Source organism: Bos indicus, chromosome 22 (assembly GCF_029378745.1).
Source record: "Bos indicus isolate NIAB-ARS_2022 breed Sahiwal x Tharparkar chromosome 22, NIAB-ARS_B.indTharparkar_mat_pri_1.0, whole genome shotgun sequence".
NCBI lineage: Eukaryota > Metazoa > Chordata > Mammalia > Artiodactyla > Bovidae > Bos > Bos indicus.
The window spans coordinates 7,800,574-7,825,811 of NC_091781.1; the positions used below are offsets into that span (position 1 = coordinate 7,800,574).

Genomic DNA, 25,238 nt, shown 5'->3' on the forward strand with positions numbered 1-25,238 from the left:
TTACTACCATATTCCATTAACATATATATAGTTATTTAAATGACTGTTAACCAATATGATTTTTTTAACATAAGTTTGCACTCTATTCCTCAGCATCCCAAAGGGACAAACTCCTTAGACAGAAGTCATTAAATAGTCATAAAAGAAGGCTGAAACTATTAAAAAAACTTCCAAATACAGACCAACCTTCCTTAAGAACGTAGTAAAAAACACATGAAACACTTCTGAAGTAACCTCAATTCCCCTTTGTACACATCTCTGGTGCTCATGCGATTATAAAGTATATATACCTCTAAGCATCTTAACAAAAGGTTTAATAATGAAGAAAAAAAACCGGAAGTACTAAATGTTATGAAGGCCAATACCAAAGGCACACTTGAGGCTCTAGATTTGATTCTGGTTTGCTCTGTCCCTGAATCTGGGATTTATAATCTCAACAAGCCTTAGTTTCCTAAGCTGTGAAATGGAAAAACCAAAATCCTCTTCACACTTCATTTATTTGTACCTGAGGAGTTAATGGACAATAAGTACACTCCTGTGCTTTGGAAAACTAGACAGCACTATAAAAATACATTTTAAAAATTATTCTTATCACAATAAAATACTGGCAAAATCGATTTTTTTTAATCAAACTATATTGTATAGAATTTGTAAAGGACTAAATATTTTCTAGAGAACTACCTACTAGAGATATTGACAAATAACAAGCACATCAATTAAAACAGTGTCTACGGCAAGCCATTTTGCCTCTTTATCTACTTAATCACTATAGAATTCTACTTGTTGTCAAATACAACAGCAATTTTGTCAAGCTAGGTAACTCTGTCAAATCTGTCATTCTTTCAAAGGCCATGTTCTCTCTTCAAAGCTTCTGCATATTTTCCATGTTTCTTTCAATATCCCTTTATATCCACCACCGAAGACTGAGGGTTTGCTTGGTAAGATGCAAGGTAAACTGTCGTATTTGCCAGATTCCATACAGACATATCAAGTAGAAAAAGACACCAATGACAAGTGCACACACGTGTATATATGCACATACAAGCGGTGTGCACACACACACACAGTGCCCTTCGTTCTTTAGGGGGAAATGCATCTCTTATACAGCAAATGATCGTCACTTTAAAAGGAAGTGTGCAGCACAAGCAAAAGAAGAAAAATAAACCTTACTCACCATCTCCCATAGCCATTCAGATGGTCCAGGGAGCTCTCTCAAACCAAGAGGTCAAACAGCACAACAAACAAATGCAGCTCGGTGCCTGCGCCACTGGGCTCGGCCTGCAGCCTGCAGACACCCTGCAGACACCCGGAGCACGGTGTGACCCAGGCCGCGCTGCAGCTCTGCACCGCAATAGCCAACAGCTGCTACTCCACTTCAAAATAAAAGTCTGGGGTCTTGCTGAAAACCCTCGTCTCTTTAGCAGAGCCTTGCAGAGCTTGATCAAGATTATTCTTTAACTGCATGTAAGAGGTTAGATACAGGTTGTGGTATTTCTCCTTGTGCTGCCTGCCTGAAATTTAATGTAAGAAAAGCTCTGGGAGCCAATAAATGCCATCCCACTGAGGGACTTTTAATGCAGTCATCAAAACACAAGGCATGTGTTCAACAATCATTTTCTGCTTCCCTAAAGATATCCATGTAATCAGTAGCAATCACATGATCTGATGGATTAACTGATTTGTGCCTTTTTTAGAGGTTTTCATCCTTTTGTCATTACCTTTTAATATTTACAACGGAGACTGCTAGAAGCACACAAACAGGAATAGCCCAGTTTCCATGATTAACTGCTCTCATTATGCAGGAAGCATTTCTGGCTGCCGTAAACAAATCACGTCAAAGGCAGCCCATCAAAGGCTGCTCTGTGTGCGGACAGCAGGGCCACACGGAACAAAGCTTGCTTCTGGTGGAGACAGGACCCAGCCAGTGCGCAGCTGCGGGGACCTGGAGCACCCTCCATCCCCGCTGCACAGCCATCAGCACACTGCCAAGCTCCGAGAAGGCCCTGGGGCTCCTGGTCACAGACAGACACGTTTTTCACTCAACCTAAGGAAAGGGCTGCTTTGCTTTTGCCAAAGGGTATGTTATCAACTAGACTGCCAGTTACCTTATTGCCTCGTATAGCCAAATACCAAGGTAATTTCAAAGCCTAGTTTCTATGCTTTATTTTATTGCCAACCTTCTAAAACAATTATTTTCCTACAACTGTTTTCAAAAAGAGAAGCTGGGAGATATCTTACAATGATTACACGCCAAGACTGCATTCGGTCCTACACACACACGTGACAAATCAGGATTATGTGGAGTTTTTTCAGTTAAAAAAAAAAAAGAAAAAGACTTGCAGTCACAGCCACCAACACGTCCGTGTTTACATCTCGGTGAGCGTAGGAGCCTGTCTAGAAAGCTCCATGATGACACCAGACCCAGCCATAATCACAGGGCGCCTGCAAGTTTCAGTCTTTTCCTTCCTACAGGGCTGCTGTTGCCTTCTTTCAGCCATGATTTGATTAATTTTAAGTCCAGTTTCCTTCTAATAGCAGTTAATTCCACTGCACTTAAGGATTCTGCCTAACTTACTCTATAATGAGAATTAAAGTCAGACTTGAAATACCCTCAAGACAAAAAAAAAAAAAAAAAAACCATGCATTTCTCACTATTCCTAAATTATACAACACACTCAAATCTCTGATAATAGAATTTATTTTGTGTTCTTGAGTGTGCTGAACTAATGCTCTAGAAAATCAAGTCAAAGAGTTCAAACAAAACTTAAAAGGGTACAGATATGGCAAGCATGAAAGAAATCAGAGCCAAAAGCATGAGATGTAAGGTTATGCATTAGGACGTGCTTTAGGAGAGAAGAGGTAGATGGAAGAGGAAATAAAATAGACAATTTTCCCAAACAATAAACGTATATAAGGTAGTTTGAGGTCATATCACTACCACTTACCACAAGCTTCTCCAGCCTAAAATCCTTCTTATTCCCAGAAGCCTATCAAGACTCCTCCTAAGGCCTACAAGACCCTCATATCGTGGTTGCTGTTTACATTTCCAATTAGCTCTCACAGACGCTCTGGCCTCCAACCTAGCCCTTTCCGCACTAGGTTCTAGTCAGCCCTGGCCTCCTCCACTCCGTTCTTCATATATATGAAGATATTGTCCACCTCTCAGCCTTTACAGACACACTTTCTCTGCCCAAAGCGTTTTTTTACCACCATGTATCCAATGACCAACTCATTCTCCTTTATCAGGTCTCAATTCAAATATGTCAATGCTCAGAGAGGCTTGCTCACCCTTCTGTCTAATGTGGCATCACTGAGTTAACATCTCCATACCCTATTTACTTCACTTAATGACTGTGCAGATGACAGATTTTAAACTACAGTGGCTCTTAGACACTTATACCACTTTTACAACAAATCCTCTGGGTTGGTTTTTGTTTGTTTATACATAATAAGATCACTTTTTCATCCCTAAACAACCTAAATCAATATAAGAAGTATGGTATTTCATTATTATAGTTTTAGGCAAAGACACACTAAAAGTTTTTACTTCTCGTAACAGTTTTCTAGTCACAGAACATCAGATGAAACAAATCCAAATTAAATACCAGGTTTGGCTGAACTCACAATAATTTGTTTTGCATATGTACACCAAGTGAAAGAGAGAAGAGGTGATATCTTTAATAGCTCTTCATTCTGTTGTGTGCATGAACTACTTCTACAGATTTCCATGTTGAGCCTTTATTCTGACTTAAATGCTTTCCTGTCTGTAACTTTATTTTCAAGTTTTAGTTTGAGTGAACAGTAACAATGACCCAACAAAGGATTGAAAATTGTGCAGAAATAAAAAAATGGAGTCAAATAAACGTTCACTACATTATTTTAGGTATAATCTTATTTGCTATTGTTGATTAGTCACTAACTCATGTCTGACTTCTTTGCCACCCCATGGACTGTAGTCTGCCAGGTTCCTCTGTCCATGGGATTCTCTGTAGGCAATACTGGAATGGGTTGCTGTTTCCTTCTTCAACTTGCCAGTTAATAAAACTGGTTTTCAGTGCTCAATTGACATATTTTTCTACCTGTGAAAATTATTCAGGCATCTTGGGTTGGGATGAAATATACTATAATGTTAGGAAAAATTAGGAAATTATTCATTTAATGGCTTTTTTACTTAGCAGCGAGGATTTTAAGGAATAATTTAAATTAATTTCAGTAAATTCATTAGACAAGGAGTAGTTGTATTTTCTTTCATTACCAACTGCAATCACTCTGGATATCCATGTGTTTACTTACTTATGATCTCTCTGTCCCTAGAATGTAGGTTTGTCTAGGCTGAAACTTTAACTGTCTTCTTCACTCTTGTGACAAAATCCATTTACATTTTAAGAAGACCATTCTCAATTCTGGTAGAAAGCAGATTTCAGGGGTCAAACACAGAACTAAAACCTATTGCAGTAGGTTGCAGGTAAAAGCTAAAGGAGATTTATAGAAGGGTTTTAGCAGTGGAGATGTGAAAAAAATTAGCAAACTTGACACATATTAGGATTTCAGAGGGAGAAATGACTAGTTAGAATGGGAGATCAATGCAAATTATTAATAATTCTAATCAGGAAAGTTTTTAGCTTGAGTTGATGGTGGTGCCATTGACTGAAATGGGTAAACTGGGGAAAGAACAGATTTGAGGGAAAGGAAGAGAACAGGCTTTAATTTTTGGACCTGTTAAGCCCGAGATACCTATCAGGCATCCAAAGGGAAAGGCCACATCAAGGTGACAGGCTCTGAGATGTAGAACACAGAGAGATAAATGAGGGCTAGAACTACACACTTGGAGTCATCAGCAAATAGTTACCATGTAAAGCCTTTGGGCTGGATTAGATCACTGAGACAGAATAAAGACAAGGGGGGAGAGAGGCTTGGGCCCTGGGACCTGCCAACATGATAAATGGGCTTTCCTCTTTTAGCCTCTTAATAACAAAGCTGTTACAGTATTTTTCAATGATAGTACAATACCATCATCAAAATCATCCTGACCAATTTTTACACACCAGTATATATATTATAGATTTTTAACGTTCACATTTGACTTTACTTTCAATATGCAGATTATAATCTCCAAAACAAAAGGATTCCTGAAGATTTCTTTCCAAGAGACATAAATGTCAGGTACTAACCCTAAATCTCCCTGTTTATGGAGAGATCATCAAAAGAAAAAGAAATGAGAGCTAAAAGAACAAGAAACAAAAAAACCTTCTATCTTTTGAAGGTAACAAAAATAACCTCACAAAATACAAGAAGGGCAATACTTTCAAAATAAATCACAATCAAATAATAAATATCTTAAATTTATAGTATGCATTGTATTTTTCTTAAGAGTTGTGACTACACAGTCTGGAATACACAAATGAGAATGCACTGTACATGGTACAAAAACACAATTCCTTAATTCAAGGAATTTTAACAATTCGCCATCTTTTTTGCTCTTTCTGGTTTGTATGGAGATGGACAGAGGTAACTGCTGGAAAAATAAGAACAAAGTACTTAAAACACCTTCTATTCAGAGAGGAAGATCGAGAAACAGCTGGCAATCAGGGTGAGGACTGGTGGTGCTAAAATCAACTTATGCTCCTGCAACTAAGTTTAGATTAGGGTGGACACAATCTTCTTAACACTAAACTCTTACTACATCTGCCTGAATGCAATACAACAAGGCTTGCATGCTAAGTCACTTCACTCGTGTCCGACTCACTGAGACCCCATGGACTATAGTCCACCAGGCTCCTCTGTCCATGGAATTCTCCAGGCAAGAATACTTAAGTCTTGGTTTAATCTGGAGAAAAATAACTAAATTATATTAGTAACTAGTCTTCCTGTCACCTGACTATAACAATTCATACAACAAATTTTTTCTCCAGTATCATATACATTATTAAGCTAAGCATACTATCTTTATAAAATAAACCTATTTTCCTAGGTGAAAAAACTACCTATACTATCTTTGGAAATAGACTATATTATTCACATATACAGTTAATTAACACTTAAGGACTAAAGGTAAATGCTACCCAGTAAGATGAAACACAATTTAGCAAACCTTACAAAAAAGAAGAGCAACCACAAAATCAAATAAATGCTAGATACCAACACCAAGCCTCCTTGAATCCAAGGAGGTCTCATTCTAATTAAGAAGCCAAAAATGATTATACTGGTGAAGTTCCTATGTCTGTGTTTCTTCACTGGTATCATCACTGATAGTCTAAACACAGGTGTAACAGAGTAATCAACCCTACAATTTCTACTAAAAATCAGTTACATAAAACAATTACTCTGCTATCATAGGCATAACATTCTCTAACATAAATCATACCAATGTTTTCTTAGGTCAGTCTCTCAAGGCAATAGAAATAAAAACAAAAATAAGCAAATGGGACCTATTCAAACTTATAAGCTTTTGCACAGGAAAGGAAACCATTAAAACAACAACAACAAAAACAACCCAAAACACAACCTATGGAATGGGAGAAGATATTTGTAAACGATGCAATTGACAAGGGCTTAATTATACCAACAGCCAAAATATACAAACAGCTCATACAACTCAACAACAACAAAAACCCCAATAAGCTAAATGAAAAGTGGGCAGAGACCTAATTATATAATACTCCAAAGAAGACACACAGATGGCCAACAGGCACAAGAAAAGGTGTTTAACATCACTAATTATTAGAGAAATGTAAATCATAACTACAATGAGGTACCACCTCACACCAGTCAGAATGGCAATCATTAAATGTCCACTGACAGATAAATGGATAAAAAAGATGTGGCTCAGATACCCAATGGAGCATGACTCAGCCATAGAAAGGATGAAATAATGCCATTTGTGGTAATACAGATAAACTAGAGATGGTCATACTACGTGAAGTTAAGTTAGAAAGACAAACGCCATATGATATCACTTATGTGTGGAATCTAAAATATAAAACAAATGAACCAATCTATGAAACAGAGATGGGCCCACAGATAGAGAAGAGACTTGTGGTTGCCAAGGGGAAGGGAAACTGGGAATTGGGGTGAGCAGCTGAGAACTATTATATACAGAATGGATAAACAACAAGGGCCTGCTGTATAGCAGAGGGAACTATATTCAATCTCCTGAGACAAACCATAATGGAAAAGAACATAAAGAAGAACGTGTATATGTGTATAACTGAGTAACTGCAGAAATCAACACAACACTGCAAATCAACTACACTTCAATTACAAAATAAGTTGAGTAAAAAACACATTTTATGCATAGAGGGACACAGAGGACAAGGGGGTCATCATATCTTCAACACAGAGGATACCAAAAATAAGGTTAAAGAATAATACCACTTTACACAATTAACACATTATTAAATTTTCACTTATTCCAAAAGAGTCAGAGGATAGGTAATGATCAGAAGAAATATAAAGGCTTTGTTACTATATCCTAACCAAGTTTTAACCCACAAAGTCAAATCTGCTGAATCAGTGATATAATAGTTGACTTGAAGGCATATCTTAGTATCTAAAACTCTGCTACCTAATCTCAGAAATGTTTGAGATCTGGATTAACTTAATTATTCTTACCTTTGCAGGCACTCAAAATCATACCGCCTGAATTTTGCACTTCATCAAATTTGGCAAGTATCATTTCTAATCTGGGAATAAAGAATAAATTCTGTTTATTTTACATACACTTTCAATTAGAAACAATTTCCTTCACCACTTCCCTGAGAAAAAACAATCCCAGGGATTCAGTTAGTTGTATACAACTCTCTTTTTATAATTAACTCACGTACTGAAAGCAGACACAAAACCCATCTATTCGGTAGAGAAGAGGAGTCAAATACAGGTAGAACTCTACACATTCACAGGTGTATTTGTAAAAAGGTAACTTTCAAAGGAAGGGGATTACAATGTATAAAATAAGTACGTTACAGGGATATATCGTACAACAAAGGGAACAGAATAACCATAAATGGAATATAAAAATTGTTAACTGTTATATTGTACACCCAGAACTTACTGTACATCTACTATAATTCCACTTTTTAAAAAAAGATAACTTTTACACAAGACAGTTTCATAGTTTCATCATAAAATTATTTCTCCAAACCCATCAAAAGTACTTTAGTTCCAACTTTACAATGAATCCACTCAGTCACCAAGACATTTTTTTAAAGTACATAAAAATCACACTAAGGAAACTTAAACATAAAAACAATGAAATACAAAATGTCAGAAATTAAAGTAATGCTGATGTCACTGATAATCTCATGTTGAATTTTAATTCAATACCAACTCTATTAACTCTTACATTCAGAATAATTACTTTCTACATTTCTGTTATCACTTCTAATTAAAAATGTGTTTTTTATTAAAAAAGTAATATATACTCATTACAAAAGAAAATTAGGAAACATAAATAGAAACAAAGAAAAAACCCACAATCCCACCACCCAGAGAATTTATTCAATTGCCTGCTTTCCAATTCTTTATATTTATATATATGAATTTTCTTTGGGTCAAAATGGGATCACACTGACAGCACTATTTTTAAATTTTTCAATATTATATCATGCTATGATTTACTCTTCAATTTATGACTTAGAGATCTAGGTAGGTCTTTAACTGCCAAATGTTTTTCTCACATCAATGTTTCTGTCATAATTTCACTTCTAAAACTTTAGTTAAGCCTTAGTCCACATTCTGTCATCTTTTACTTGTAAACTGAGGATGAAGATACTGTTTGGTCTAGAAATTTTTTTTTTTTCAATTGAAAATCTTCTAGAAATTTATTATAACAGGATTTCTAAACCTTAAACTCATCTCAGAGTCACACATCTGAAAGCATTAAATTCAACAAATATTCATACATCTGAAAGTACTTCAGTCAAAAGATACCAAGTCCCTTCAGCCTACAGAACAGTTATCTTCCGGAGACTTGAATAGACATTAAACAGGCTGCCCAGACAACATGTGGACAAGATGAGCCAAGGTAGGGAAAATTGGAACTGGAAGATAGGAGTTCAGAATGAAGACCATACAGGCCACAAAGCTCTTCGGGAAAAAGTCAGAGCAAGATGTTAAGGAGCATGAAATTAGCACTCAACTATTCAGTAACAAAATGGGAGGAGGAAACTAAGGGCTGCAAGCTCTGAGAGAAAGGATGGTTGGTAAGGAATTGACATGGGACAGATGAAACAGCAAAGAGTGAAGATACAGGCAGCTTTAATGGGAAGAGGAAATACTAGCAAATATAACAGTAATAGGGAGAAAGATAGGAATAAACAATAAAAGGCTATTATAAAATAATATAGCTATTTAGAAAAACAACCTTATTCAAAATGGAGGCTACATAATCTGATGGAAAAGGAGGAAACAACCTAAGAGTAGGCAGAAGAAACTAGGATCTTTTAAGTAATTCAGGAAGAAAAAAAATTAGGCAATTTAACCGAAGGCAAATACAATAGAGGCTGGAATATCCAAAAGCAACTTAGACGGCCAAAGGATAGAGATGTGTAAAGCTCTGGAAGGTTCTGATTCAGGGTAAGGATAGAGACCAATAAAACATTAGGATGGAACTGGGAAAGAAACTCTATCTGAAGTCCATATATAAGTTTAGAGTCATAATAAAAAATCACAAATACAACATGAAAGAGAGAATTAGGTATCTCAGAACATAATCTCTTTGGTGTATCAGCCAATTACTGATAAAATATTCATGCCACACAATTCACCCCTTTAAAGTGTACAATTCAATGGCGTTTAATATAAAGCTAAGAGATGTACACAATCAATTTTAGGATGTCATTATTATCCCAAAAACCACCCAATACTCATTAGCAGTCACTCTCTCCAATTTTCTCAGAACTATGCAACCATTAATTTAGCTTCCTTTCTACAGATTTGCCATGTCTAGCCATTTCATATAAATGAAATCATCTAATATGGGTGGCTTTTTTCACTGACAATGTCTTCAAGGCTCATCTATGTTATAATATATATCGGTCACCCCTGTTCATGGCCAAGTAGTAGTTCATTTACAGATATATTCTATTGTTTATCCATCAGCTTACGGACATGTGGGGATATGAGACATTTTGACTTTTTAGCTATTATGAATGTTCACAATGTTGTTATGAACATCTGTGCACAAGCTTTTGCGTGGATATGTTTTCACATCTCTTGTGTATATAGCTGGGGGTAGAACTGCTGGATAATATGGTAATTCTGTTTAACATTTTGAGGAACTACAGACTGTTTTCCAAAGTGGCTATACCACTTTACATTCCCACCAACAATGCCTTCTAATTGCCCTACATCCTCAACAACACTTGTTATTGTCTATCTTCTAATTTTAGCCAACCTAGTAGTATCATCTTGTATTTCTCTGATGGCTAATGATGCTGAGTACCTTTTCACGTGCTCACTGGCCACTTGTGTATCTTCTCTGACAAAATTTCTATTCAAATCCTTTGCCTGTTTTTAAAATTGGGTCATCTGTCCTTTTACTGTGGAGCTCTAAGAGTTCTTTATTATATATTCTTCATATACTTGGGACACATGTTTTTTATGAGATGTATTATTTGTAAATATTTTTGCCATTATGTGGGTCTTTTTTTCGATTTCTTGATGATGTCCCTTGAAGCACAAGTTTTTAATTTTGATGAAGTGCATCTTATTTTTTTCCTTTGGTTGCTTATCCTTTTGGTGTGACATATAAGAAACCACTGCCTAGCATTCTCTGTAAGTTTTAACATTTTACACTTAGTTCTGTGATGCATTTTGAGTTAATTTTGGGATGTGGTATGAGGAAGAAGTTAAACTTTATTCTACTACATGTGGAAATCCCACTTTCACATCACTATTTATTGAAGAGAGCTATTTCAGTCCTAAAGGATGCTGCTGCAAAAGTGCTGCACTCAATATGCCAGCAAATTTGGAAAACTCAGCAGTGGCCACAGGACTGGAAAAGGTCAGTTTTCATTCCAATCCCAAAGAAAGGCAATGCCAAAGAATGCTCAAACTACCACACAATTGCACTCATCTCACAGGCTAGCAGAGTAATGCCCAAAATTCTCCAAGCTAGGCTTCAGCAATACATGAACCGTGAACTTCCAGATGTTCAAGCTGGTTTTAGAAAAGGCAGAGGAACCAGAGATCAAATTGCCAACATCCACTGGATCATGGAAAAAGCAAGAGAGTTCCAGAAAAACATCTATTTCTGCTTTATTGACTATGTCAAAGCCTTTTGACTGTGTGGATCACAATAAACTGGAAAATTCTGAAAGAGATGGGAATAGCAGACCACCTGACCTGCCTCTTGAGAAACCTGTATGCAGGTTAGGAAGCAACAGTTAGAACTGGACATGGAACAACAGAGTGGTTCCAAATAGGAAAAGGAGTATGTCAAGGCTATATATTATCACCTTGCTTATTTAACTTATATGCAGAGTACATCATGAGAAATGCTGGGCTGGTTGAAGCACAAGCTGGAATCAAGATTGCTGGGAGAAATAGCAATAACCTCATATATGCAGATGACACCACCCTTATGGCCACAAGTGAAGAAGAACTAATTAAGAGCCTTAATTAGTTAAATTAAGAACTTTCATTAAGATCCTTTTAATGAAAGTGAAATAGGAGAGTGAAAAAGTTGGCCTAAAGCTCAACATTCAGAAAACTAAGATCATGGCATCCGGTCCCATCACTTCATGGCAAATAGATGGGGGCAGGGGGAAACAGTGGAAACACTGGCTGACTTTATTTTTGGGTCTCCAAAATCACTGCAGATGGTGATTGCAGCCATGAAATTAAAAGACGCTTACTCCTTGGAAGGAAAGTTATGACCAACCTAGACAGCACATTAAAAAGCAGAGACATTACTTTGCCAACAAAGTCTGTCTAGTCAAGGCTATGGTTTTTCCAGTGGTCATGTATGGATGTGAGAATTAGACTATAAAGAAAGCTGAGCGCCAAAAATTGATGCTTTTGAACTGTGGTGTTGGAGAAGATTCTTGAGAGTCCCTTGGACTGCAAGGAGATCCAACCATTCCATCCTAAAGGAAATCAGTCCTGAATATTCACTGGAAGGACTGATGCTGAAGCTGAAACTCCAAGCTCTGGCCAGTGAAGAGCTGACTCATTTGAAAAGACCCTGATTGAAGGCAGGAGGAGAAGGGGACAACACAGGATGAGATGGTTGGATGGCATCACCGACCCTATGGACATGAGTTTGAGCAAGCTCTGGGAGTTGGTGATGGACCGGGAGGCCTGGCGTGCTGCAGGGGGTGGTCACAAAGACTCGGACATGACTGAGTGACTGACCTGAACTGACCTATGTATCCTTTTATATATTTTGAATATGATGACAGTCCAGAAAATTAAACCTAATAAGCACATGAAATTAAAACCTTTAAAACCAGTGACAAAAAAATATATTTAGTAATACGTACCTAGCAGGGGGAATTCCTCTCTTATAAAGGTCCACTCTCACTTTCTCTCCCACATGTCTATAAATCTCCACCATAGCCAATATTGCAGCATCTCTAACCTGCCAAATAATTCAGAACTTAAAAAAAAAAATACAAGATACAATAAAATACTTTACCTCCAGATAACATTACATTCACGGACCAACTTGAAGCTCCAAGTTGGTTTTAATGCCTTTAAACCCCTGGGAGATTACGTTAGGTCATTAATAAAAACCCAGATGACCTATCTAGAAATGTCTAGAGAAACCTTGTAAAAGTTTTACAGAAATCTAAGAAGCATCTAAATAAATGTGACTTTTACAAAAGCTTCTATTTGTAATAAGATTGTGTAAAGAAGTGATAATACAAATCATTATCACAGTTAACATTTTCTTGGAATAAAACTGCCTTTTAGAAACGTGGCCTGAACTCAAACAGAAAATTATACACCAATGTTCACAGCATTATTATTCACAATAGCCAAAAAGGTGAAACGACCCAAATATCTATCTGTGGATGAATAGATAAACAAGATGTGGTGTATATTAGTTAGCCTTAGAAAGCAAAAGAAGGAAATTCTGACACACGCTACAACATGGATGAACCTTGAAGACAGTATGCTAAGTGAAATATGCCAGATACAAAAGGATAAATATCACATGGTTCCACATGATGACTGGTCAAATTCATAGGGAGAGAAAGTAAAACATGGCTGCCAGGAGCTGCAGGACTGGGGGAATGCGGAGTCACTGTGTGGCAGCTGGGACGATGGAAAAGCTCTGCAGATGGCTGGTGGTGATGGCTGCACAGCAATGCCAGTGTATTTACTGCCAGTGAACCAACTCTACACTTAAGAATGGCTGAAATGGTAAATTTTATGTTTTGAATATTTTACCACAATGAAAAGAAAAAATAAATACGGCCTAAACACAGGAATGTGGAAGACAGCTCTTAGTTCCTCTGCACAGCTCACTGCAGAAGGGGAAATAAAGAGACAGGAGAACTCTCTACAAACCTCTACAGGAAGAACAAGGGCCTAAAAGCAGGGAAACCTAGCTCAGGGTCATTCCAAATGCCCAAGCTGTGCTAAAAGAGTTACAGTCAAGATTCAACCCCACCACAAGGGACAAGTTCCAGAGCACATTCCTGTACTATGTCTATAGTATCTGTGGCTCAGGGCATGAAATCTCCAGCAAGTGATATACCACTGGCACAAGCAGGGTTATGACTGTTGCAAAAATAATGCAGGAATGAAAAGGAAGCTGACAATGTGTCCTCACAATTAGCTCATAGAAGGGACACTACAGAAGGGTGTCCAGGTTCTTTGTTACTCAATCTTTCTAACTTAAGAATTATCCTTTAAGTCCCATCTATCCTTAATACTAGCCAAACAGCTAACTAACTTAAGTGACGTTGTGAATAAAACATGTTCTTAAAAACTAAATGTGGTGGAGTTTGAAAAAAAAAAAAAATGAAGTGGAATCTTGATTTTACCACTCCCCTTCACCCTCTCTTCTTTTTTAAACATGGAATAAGAGCACTAGAAAACAAGAGGTGGCAAAAAAACTGACTGTAAATTTAGTGCTTGAATATAAATAAAATTTTACCTGACTGTTGGAATCGCCAAACAGGATACACAAATGTGGTACCAACTTGCTGAGGACTAGTGGCTGAGCCCCAAAACTAAATATAATTTGAAAAAAAAAAAGTAAAGAGAATTTGGTTTTAATTAAATAGTAAACAAAACACTGTTATACTTTTTTCTTGTCTGTCTCAATAAGACAAATATGGTGGAGAGCATGAGCATACATCATTCAAACATGAAAAGTATGAGACACAAGCAAAAACTAATCCTAAACAATGTGAGATATGGAAACTTTAATAATCATGACCGACAATGAAAACTGTCAACACATGATCCAACGGAGCAAAATGTTCAACTAATGGCACTCTTAAACCTAGCAACCTATCACTCACTCAGAAAATTTGAACTTTTGTATTAAAATACTGATTTTTTTTTTAAGACTCTGGGTCTTACACAAATTGGCATTCCACTAAAATAAGTAAATTAAAAGATATTTATTTATGCTTACTAATATTTTGATGAGGTCATGGGTTGAAAGCAAACGACAAGGGAGCCAAAAACCACAAAAGCTGTGCGGACTGAATGCACTTACAAGCTCTAGATGGCAGAAAGGACCATAGAGGAGTAAAAGAAATAAAACAAAGGTATAGTTAGAGAAGAGGAAGTAACACTACAGGAAAAATTGAAAGCTCCTACACACTACCTATCTTGCTGCACAGAACTTGAAAAAACTAATCCAGAAAGAGAACAAACGCTTTCGTTTACAATTTCCTCAGACTGGAGCTCTGCGGCATCTCTGCTGTCGGATCTCTGCATACTGTGGCCAGCTGCACTGTCTGATTACCTGGGGGGTTTTACTCAGTCCATGATTTTGGTAACCACCTGCACTGCTCTAGAACGCCTAGGGCAAGTGGCAAAAGGGGGCTGGGGAAATTGGCTACAACAGCTAAAATACCACAGAGTTAAAGAAAACTCCAAATTGGGTCCAGAACAGAAGTAGATTCTAAGTTCTACCAGCATATTTGTTATATGACCATCCATTTCGGGTGGCAACCACTAACATACGAAAGAGAAAAAGAGAAACTTATCAGTGACTAGTAATTTTTAATTAACAACATGAGAGAGCACTTACACACAAAAAAATTAGCAGATAAAGCTATCAAATAAGATAAAAATGCTGGTGACAGAGATCAATTAACAACTATCAACTATTTAAAATCTATTATTTCTATAGCTTTCCTTGTGCTTTGTGAAATCGATACATTGTTTTTTCTAGAAAAATGAAAAACATATTTCAATAATCATAAAACTTACATGTTTAATGTTTCAATAAGACACAGACACACGCCTTCTCGAGATCGAAAATTCTTGTGCTTAAAACCAGAGGCCAACTGTTCCCAAATGTACTATTTGAAAGAAAAGTAAACATGTATAACAAAAAATTAAATTACTCATGTTATAATCTTTTATCTATTCTCGACCGTACTACCAGCCTTACTGACAGCTAAACCTTCCCATGGACTGTTCACTTCTCTGCAAGCTTTTCTAAGCCAAATTTGCACTGATGCTGCTCTCACCCATTTTTAATATCTTAATCACATTTTTAACTTCGATTTTCTATCTTTTACTTTAGATTTCAATTATTCTTGGAAAAACTGTGTCTAATACCTAAAAACCTTAGAACTTCCAAGGACACAGAAATTTCTCTAAGCTTTAGAAACCTTCAGTAACAATGCTACCATTATAAGCCTCGGAGTACTGTCAGCATTTAAAAGGTCCAATGTTGCCTAGCAACTAGTACAGACTGTCACAAGGAATAGGCTTTTTCAACATTTTATAATTCAGGCTGTTTTCCTCTTAACACTGGATCCAAATACAGAAACACATTTGGGCAAATCATTCTATTGCTACCCACCCAGTAATCTTTTCTTTTTGAAAAAGCATAGATAAACCTATACAATCGAAAACAATTACATGGGTTTGTTATAAGAAGGAATTGAGCTTTGTTTTCCCAAACATATAGCCAACTGTCCCAATCAGTCTTTTCTCCACATTTAAGAAACACCACCCTTACCATTGACTAATGTGTACATACACACATATACACAAACTTTCACACATACATACATACAAATGCCTCTTCCTGGACTCTATTCTCCCTGGACTCTGTATTCAATTTCTACTAATATTATTTCTCTCTGCCAAATTTTCTGGAGAGTAACTTACAAGTTTACAAAAAAAAAAGTCTTAAATGTGAATAACCTGACCTATTAACACCATGTCAGAACACTTCTCTATACTTACGTTTATGTCCAAAGACATAAGGATGCCCTTTATAGCACTCATTGTAATAGCATGTCAAAAACAAGTTAAAATTCGAATTGCTAAGCAAGTGTCAAAGGATACTCACCAAGTTATAAATAAGGACTTATATACATATTTATATCTTTATATTCTAGGGTATAAAAAAACAGAGGAAGTCTACTTTTACAACTCAATTCTCCAGATTTTTTAAATAAAATATACATAATACAATTCTTATATTGCATTTTAAGTAACACAATATCATTGTATATTTTGTAAACTGATTTTTTTCCCACTAAAAGTGAGCTACTCTTTAAATATTTGTTTACATGTCACTTTACTCCTCCTTCAAAATACATCCATAAGACCAATTTTTTTCTACCACATTCATAAAACACAGGTACTATCATCTAACATATGCCTTATATAACTAGCAACCACTTGTTACAATAAAAATTTTCTCCCTGTCTCAGTAAGGGTTTCAGAAACTCATATAACCCTCACTGAACACCAATATAATTTGCAGGTAGTGAAAACCAGAAAATCCTAACAAATAATATAATCAGTACACTGTCAAATCACTGAAATCTGTAAGTTAGCTTTTTGAAAAAGCATTAAAGAGCAGAAAATAAGAAAAAGAAAACCCAAAAAATCAAGCAGTTAAATACTGACAACTTTTTAAAAATTTCAATGTCTTTAAAGCATTAGCAATAATTCACTGTTTAAAATTCTAAGTTTCACATCCCTGGGGCTTTATTGACTTGCTGTGATTACCACCTATCTTTACTGTTAGTTAATCATCAATGAGCAGAATCTGAACTTTAAAATGCAGGCTTACCATAGGTGGTGCTACCTGATCCATTAATTTCAGTATCAGAGTCTGAGCTTCATCTCGAACCTTGTCTTTGGCATCTCCCATTCTGTCTACTAAAGCTACAATAACTAGAGAAATGAGGAGAGAAAAGAATAAATATTTATAATTCATCTCCATTTATGAACTGTACTTTACAAAACTACAGACATCAATTATTTCCATAATGAAAAGTTATGAAGCAAACTGTTTCAAGTTCTCTATCCGTGACTCCAATCAAAAATAACTGAAAAGCAAAGTTTCATAAGAATACACACGGTATGATATCCACTTAATAATATTCAAAAAACAGGCAAAACTTACTATTATTCTGTCTAGAGATTCATATAGATGGTTAAGTGCTACAGAGCAGCAAGGGAATGATTATCCCAAGGTCATGACAATAGTCACCTCTGGTAAATAGTGGGAGGTGTCTACAGGAAAGCACTTATAAGGAACTGGAAGAGTTCTAGTTTTTTGACCTGGGCATAGACAGTTGTTGGTTTTACAATTATTCCTTAAATTGTACATGCTTGATATGTATTCTTCTATATGTACAATGTATTACTCAAATGACAAAAAAAAAAAGCCTGGTCCATGAGACTGAGGTCCTTCTCTACTATATCCAAGCCTCTGGCACTATTCCAAGAAAGACGGCTGGAAAGGCAGGTTAGAGTCCATTCCTGGAGAGTTTTCATGGAACAGGCTTCCATAACTATAACTCAACAAAGCACTGTGAAGAAATCATACCTATTGAGGGTGGGGAAGGAGCAAATGGGAGGGTGGCTAGAACTGAAGTTATGGGCTGTAGTCAGCCCATAGGGTAAAAACACCTCATAGTCAAAATTATATTTTTGTAATCCCTTAAATTACCATTTGGAGAAGGCAATGGCACCCCACTCCAGTACTCTTGCCTGGAAAACCCCATGGACGGAAGAGCCTGGTAGGCTGCAGTCTATAGGGTTGCTAAGAGTCAGACATGATGGAGCGACTTCACTTTCACTTTTCATTTTCATGCATTGGAGAAGGAAATGGCAACCCACTCCAGTGTCCTTGCCTAGAGAATCCCAGGGACGGCGGAGCCTGGTGGGCTGCCGTCTATGGGTCGCACAGAGTCGGACACGACTGAAGCGACTCAGCAGCAGCAGCAGCAGCAGCAGCAAGTTACCACTATCACTTAGTGTGGTGATATCAGGTGTGTGACCAAACTACTTAATCTTTTTGTCTTTATCTCCTCAACCCATAAATGTCTGGAGCAGTACTCACCTCAGATTACTGAGATACATGTAAACAACTCAGAAAGTGAGGGACACTGGGTAAACATCAAATGGGTCCCCTACTGCTCCCATCAGCCTACAGGTTCAAAAGCACAGATATTAACTTCTTTTGTTTTTACTGTGATCTTACAGCTACAGCCTTCCTTTCTCTGAGGCCACAGAGGCTGAGGCCTAATTAGTTATTTACAGACATACAATTAAATGTGTAGCTAATGTGATGCCAACGTAGTCTACAATGTAACACTGTCTACAGTGTAACAATCAGAATTGATATAATGATGATTAACAACATTTAAGGGAAGAAGAAACACATCCTTTTTGGAAGAAAATGAAAAGCCAACCATGCAAAATGGAATGATCATCCAAATACCTAAGCTTAATCAAGGAAATGATTATTTAAGGAAACAAAATCTTTGCCATAATAAAAATCATAACCCTAACCATGAGGCAACTGAAGTATCTGTCAGTTGAAACAATATAAATCCTTCTCATCTTTTTTTGATTTTTTTTAACTTATTTACTTATTTGGCTCTGCTGGGTCTTAGCTGTGGCATGCAGGATCTTTAGTTGCTGCATGTAGCATCTAGTTCCCTGACCAGGGATCGAAACTGGGTCCCCTGTATTTGGAGGGCAGTCCTAGACAATGGGCCACTAGCAAAGTCCGAATCCTTCTCATCTTGCTTAGACATATATTGTTAACACTAGAGAAGTTCTCCCACATCTACAGAATTGGCTACTGTGGGACTCTGGTTCTGACAGCTTTGGACAGACAGAGACAAAACAAAACATTTAATAAATGTTAGATATTATTATGTACTATAGCAAGGAGAGATAAGAAAGCCTTCCTTAGCAATCAATGCAAAGAAACAGAGGAAAACAACAGAATGGGAAAGACTAGAGATCTCTTCAAGAAAATTGGAGATATCAAGGGAATATTTCAAGCAAAGATGGGCTCAATAAAGGACAGAAATGGTATGGACCTAACAGAAGCAGAAGATATTAAGAAGAGATGGCAAGAATACACAGAAGAAGTGTACAAAAGAGATCTTCATGACCCAGATAATCTCGATGGCGTGATCAATCACCTAGAGCCAGACATCCTGGAAAGTGAAGTCAAGAGGGCCTTAGGAAGCATCCCTACGAACAAAGCTAGTGGAGGTGACGGAATTTCAGTTGAGCTATTTCAAATCCTAAAAGATGATGCTATGAAAGTGCTGCACTCAATATGCCCAGCAAATATGGAAAACTCAGCAGAGGCCACAGGATTGGAAAAGGTCAGTTTTCATTCCAATCCCAAAGAAAGGCAATGCCAAAGAATGCTCAAACTACCGCACAATTGCACTCATCTCACACACTAGTGAAGTAATGCTCAAAATTCTCCAAGCCAGCCTTCAGTAATATGTGAACTGTGAACTTCCAGATGTTCAAGCTGGTTTTAGAAAAGGCAGAGGAACCAGAGATCAAATTGCCAACATCTGTTGGATCATCGAAAAAGCAAGAGAGTTCCAGAAAAACATCTATTTCTGCTTTACTGACTATGCCAAAGCCTTTGACTGTGTGGATCACAATAAACTGTGGAAAATTCTGAAAGAGATGGGAATACCAGACCACCTGACCTGCCTCTTGAGAAATCTGTATGCAGGTCAGGAAGCAACAGTTAGAACTGGACATAGAACAACAGACTGGTTCCAAATAGGAAAAGGAGAACGTCAAGGCTTATATCGTCACCCTGCTATTTTAACTTATATACACAGTACATCATGAGAAACGCTGGGCTGGAAGAAGCACAAGCTGGAATCAAGATTGCCCGGAGAAATATCAATAACCTCAGATATGCAGATGACACCACCCTTATGGCAGAAAGTGAAGAGGAACTCAAAAGCCTCTTGATGAAAGTGAAAGTGGAGAGTGAAAAAGTTGGCTTAAAGCTCAACATTCAGAAAACGAAGATCATGGCATCTGGTCCCATCACTTCATGGCAAATAGATGGGGAAACAGTAGAAATAGTGGCTGATTTTATATTTTGGGCTCCAAAATCACTGCAGATGGTGACTATAGCCATGAAATTAAAAGACGCTTACTCCTTGGAAGGAAAGTTATGACCAACCAAGATAGCATATTGAAAAGCAGAGACAACAAAGTCTGTCTATTCAAGGCTATGGTTTTTCCAGTAGTCATGTATGGATGTGAGAGTTGGACTATAAAAAAAGCTGAGCGCCGAAGAATTGATGCTTTTTAACTGCGGTGTTGGAGAAGACTTTTGAGAGTCCCTTGGACTGCAAGGAGATCCAACCAGTCCATCCTAAAAGAGATCAGTCCTGGGTGCTCTTTGGAAGGACTGATGTTGAAGTTGAAACTCCAATACTTTGGCCACCTGATGCAAAGAGCTAACTCACTGGAAAAGATCCTGACGCTGTGAAAGATTGAGGGCAGGAGGAGAAAGAGATGACAGAGGATGAGATGGTTGGATGGCATTACTGACTCAATGGACACGAGTTTGGGTAGACTCTGGGAGTTGGTGATGGAGAGGGAGGCCTGGAGTGCTGCGGTTCATGGGGTCACAAAGAGTCTGACACGACTGAGCGACTGAACTGAACTGAAGCACTGAATTATCTCATTTAATCCTCATAACAACCCTATGAAATAGAGTAGGTCCATTGGATGAAGAAGGTCCAGAGGCATTTTAAGTACCTGGATCAAGGTCACACAAGTAGCAAGTAGTGAAAACCAGGATTTAAGTAATCTTCTAGGTCACCGTCATAATTAATTCCATTTATTTGTACCTGAGGTGGTGTGTGTGTATGTGTATTAACAACCACATGACAATAATGGGAAAATAAAAATAGACACATCATTCCTGAGTGGTTGAGTTTAACTCCAAAGAGAAAATAAAGGGACTTTCCTGGTGGTCCAGTGGTTAAGACTGCTTGCTTCCACTGCAGGGTTTTATACCTGGTGGGAGATCTGAGATCTCCTAAACTGCAGTCAAAAAAAAAAATTTGACCCAAACAGGAGCTCACTTCAATTTAAAAACTAAAATTTATAAACAACAAAATCAAAAAACTTCACACTACATAAACTGCAGACTTACAGCTATTAACAAAATTTCATAAATATTTTGCACTAGAATCCCTTTTTAATATATATACTCTTGGAGTCAAATAGAACAAGATTTATTTCTAGCTCTACTGGTTATTTGTTTACGTAAGATAGGAAACTTCTCTTAGTTCAAAGATTTTCTCGTCTGTAAAATAAGGAGGGATCCAGGTCTATACCTCACATGGCGAGTGAGAGAATAAGTAAAACTGGTAAAAAGCACCTGTGCCAAGACCATAACGAGCATTCAGAAGTGTCAGCACTCTTCCTGACAGATCTGTATATAATGACCTCCAAATTATGTATTATTCAACATATGCAATCAATAATCACTGGGAATCCAAAACAGAGCTTTTCACTCTGTAAACTCTCAAAAAGAACTTGTTAAACAAATAAATACATTTATCATAGACTGGAATTTGGACAGTGAAACATGAAAGGAGTTAGTATATTTTATTAGTTAGTATAAACACAGAAGCATAGCTGTATTATTTTATTCTCTTAGCATTCTATAAGATGCAAACCATTTACAAGATGCAAATCTGAGGACCATGTACCCTGACTGCTCTAATACTTTCTACAACATCATTTTGGACTAAAACTTATCTGTTTAAGATTTGTAAATATCTTTAAATATCTTTACTGGATTTTGTTTTCATAAAGTTCCCTGGCAGTCCAGTAGTTAGGACTCCCTGTTTTCACTGCCAAGGGGCCAGGTTCAATCCGCGGTTGGGGAACTAGGATCCTGCAACCTGCATGACCAAGGGTGGTAGTGGCAGGGAGGGGACAGACAAAAAATAACCAAGGCCGGTGGTCAGTGTTAAATTAAATTGTGTTTTGGGGAGGTTTGAACATTTAATTTTTCCATAAAACATCTAGTAACCAAAGAAAATGTAAATATACTAATGAATTACATTAATAGAGTCCATACTCTTTTTGGTACTAGAACTGACCATGGATCCCAATTTTCCTAAAACTTCACTATTACTATAAAAAGATTAAAAATATCTGTAACAATAGTTAATAACCTAAGTGTATCAAAAGAAAAACAGTATCACTCATATCAAGTTACATATATCCAAGGTTACAGGTTATGTTATCAAAAAAAAAAAAAACCTCCAAAACATAACTGAATTCAATTTCCTTTCAAGGAAAGGCTTCTAAAATGGTTTGGCTGAGATTTAAGACGGAGTAAAACAAGAAAGTGTTAGTTGCTTAGTCATGTTCGATGTGGAATTCTCCAGGCAAGAATAGTGGACTGGGTAGTCATTCTCTTCTCGAGGGGCTCTTCCCAACCCAGGGATAGACTCCGGGTCTCCTGCATTGCAGGCAGATTCTTCAAGTCAACTCTGGGATTCTTAGTCTACTAATATATTTCTCTAAGAGCACAAAGATACACTACAGCCTATCTTGTAGAGGTAATTTGTCACACAAATTAGAAATAATTATTTGAGGATAATCTTTCATTTATGTAAAGCAGAGAAGCCCAGTAAATGGATAAAAAATAGGCATTCAATAAATGGTAGCAAAACTGTGATTAAATATTCCTATTACATCACACTGACTCTGAAATAATAACAAGCTCACGTTTCACTAAGAACAATAATGAACACTTAGGGTTTAGAGTGAAAACAACACTAACAGTAAATGCATAGGGGTAAACAAAAAGAGTAAGAGATTAACAGATAAAAAGCTATACACATAAGACTATGTAGTTATGTGGAAAATATATACAAAAAGCACTAGCCAACAAAAACAACTTAATGTAATTAATTAATTTTTAAGGGTATAGAATCATGAAGTAAAGAAAAATTCAGTACTGGGTGAGATTAATCTGAAAAACCCCTACATACTAAAATCAGAAGTAAATCATTAAAAGAGAAAGGAAGGACCCTGGAGAAAAGAAGATTTGAAAAAGAAAAAACAGCATAGCAGAGGCATAAACAAGTTAAGCCAGAACTAACAAGAGTGAGCAAGTTTTTGATTAACAAAAGTGGACACTATTTACTGACGATCACAGATAAATAAGGCTGCTGAGGTGGAGAAGAGTCATACGGGCTGAGAAGACTGAAACTCCAAGGACAGCAAAATCAGAAGTAAGTTTTAAAAACAGGATAGTCCTGGGAGGCAACAAATGAGGATTCTGGTCCTAATATTTCCACAGTACCTAAATTCCAGCAGTCAGTACATACATCAAACTACATCTGGTTATGTGTGAGAAGTAAGTGAGATATGGAATACCCAGAATTACTCTGAAGTCTGAAATATTGTCTGCAAAACTAGTAGGGCAGGGGTCACAAATTCAGATGCCTACAGTCAAGGAGGTGCCAGAAACACCAAAAACGAACCAGATCCAAGAACTGCAGTATTCCAACCTGTGTATTATAACCAAGATTCCAGTTATGAGGAGACAAGAGGAAATGGCAGGAACTTAAGCGCTGGAAAGCTCGTGACCCAAAGAGGAAGCTACAGCAGAGCTTCTATAGACATTCGTATGTGGGAATGCAAAGACGATCAGGGTTGCTGCATTGGCCAATTTTCAAGACAAGCTGCAAATATGAATTTTTATGTAAAATTTCCTAAATGTTAATTCAAATTACTTTAAGATAAGACATAAGCAAGTAACACATGTTAACATCTATCATAGGATTTTAACCAAGAGATTGACAGTTTCAAAAATCATCTTTTCAGAAGCAATTCATACAAAGATTGAATTGGAACCAGGTATTAGTTTTCATTCCAATCCCAAAGAAAGGCAATGCCAAAGAATGCTCAAACTACTGCACAATTGCACTCATCTCACATGCTAGTAAAGTAATGCTCAAAATTCTCCAAGCCAGCCTTCAGCAATATGTGAACCGTGAACTTCCTGATGTTCAAGCTGGTTTTAGAAAAGGCAGAGGAACCAGAGATCAAATTGCCAACATCTGCTGGATCATGGAAAAAGCAAGAGAGTTCCAGAAAAACATCTATTTCTGCTTTATTGACTATGCCAAAGCCTTTGACTGTGTGGATCACAATAAACTGTGGAAAATTCTGAAAGAGATGGGAATACCAGACCACCTGACCTGCCTCTTGAGAAATCTGTGTGCAGGTCAGGAAGCACCAGTTAGAACTGGACATAGAATAACAGACTGGTTCCAACTAGGAAAAGGAGTACATCAAGGCTGTATACTGTCACCCTGTTTATTTAACTTATATGCAGAGTACATCATGAGAAACGCTGGACTGGAAGAAACACAAGCTGGAATCAAGATTGCTGGGAGAAATATCAATAAGCTCAGATATGCAGATGACACCACCCTTATGGCAGAAAGTGAAGAGGAACTCAAAAGCCTCTTGATGAAAGTGAAAGTGGAGAGTGAAAAAGTTGGCTTTAAGCTCAACATTCAGAAAACGAAGATCATGGCATCCGGTCCCACCACTTCATAGGAAATAGATGGGGAAACAGTGGAAACAGTGTCAGACTTTATTTTTCTGGGCTCCAAAATCACTACAGATGGTGATTGCAGCCATGAAATTAAAAGACGCTTACTCTTTGGAAGGAAAGTTATGACCAACCTAGATAGCATATTCAAAAGCAGAGACATTACTTTGCCAACAAAGGTTTGTCTAGTCAAGGCTAT

General features: G+C 37.1%; 1 protein-coding gene across 32 annotated transcripts in view; it reads right to left on the reverse strand.

The window, feature by feature from the left end:
• CLASP2 (cytoplasmic linker associated protein 2) overlaps nt 1-25,238 on the reverse strand; it is a 174,794-nt gene that overhangs the window by 137,039 nt on the left and 12,517 nt on the right. For 31 of the 32 annotated variants that reach the window (XM_070777343.1, XM_070777329.1, XM_070777327.1 and 28 more), the window contains exons 3-7: nt 17,228-17,331; nt 15,400-15,491; nt 14,108-14,183; nt 12,483-12,580; nt 7,612-7,682 (exon numbers count right to left, since the gene is read on the reverse strand). In XM_070777343.1, the coding sequence (XP_070633444.1) occupies nt 7,612-7,682; nt 12,483-12,580; nt 14,108-14,183; nt 15,400-15,491; nt 17,228-17,331 (441 nt within the window). Of the gene's footprint in view, nt 1-1,174; nt 1,339-7,611; nt 7,683-12,482; nt 12,581-14,107; nt 14,184-15,399; nt 15,492-17,227; nt 17,332-25,238 lie in introns of those variants that run through there. The other variant, XM_070777358.1, reaches the window with a different exon arrangement.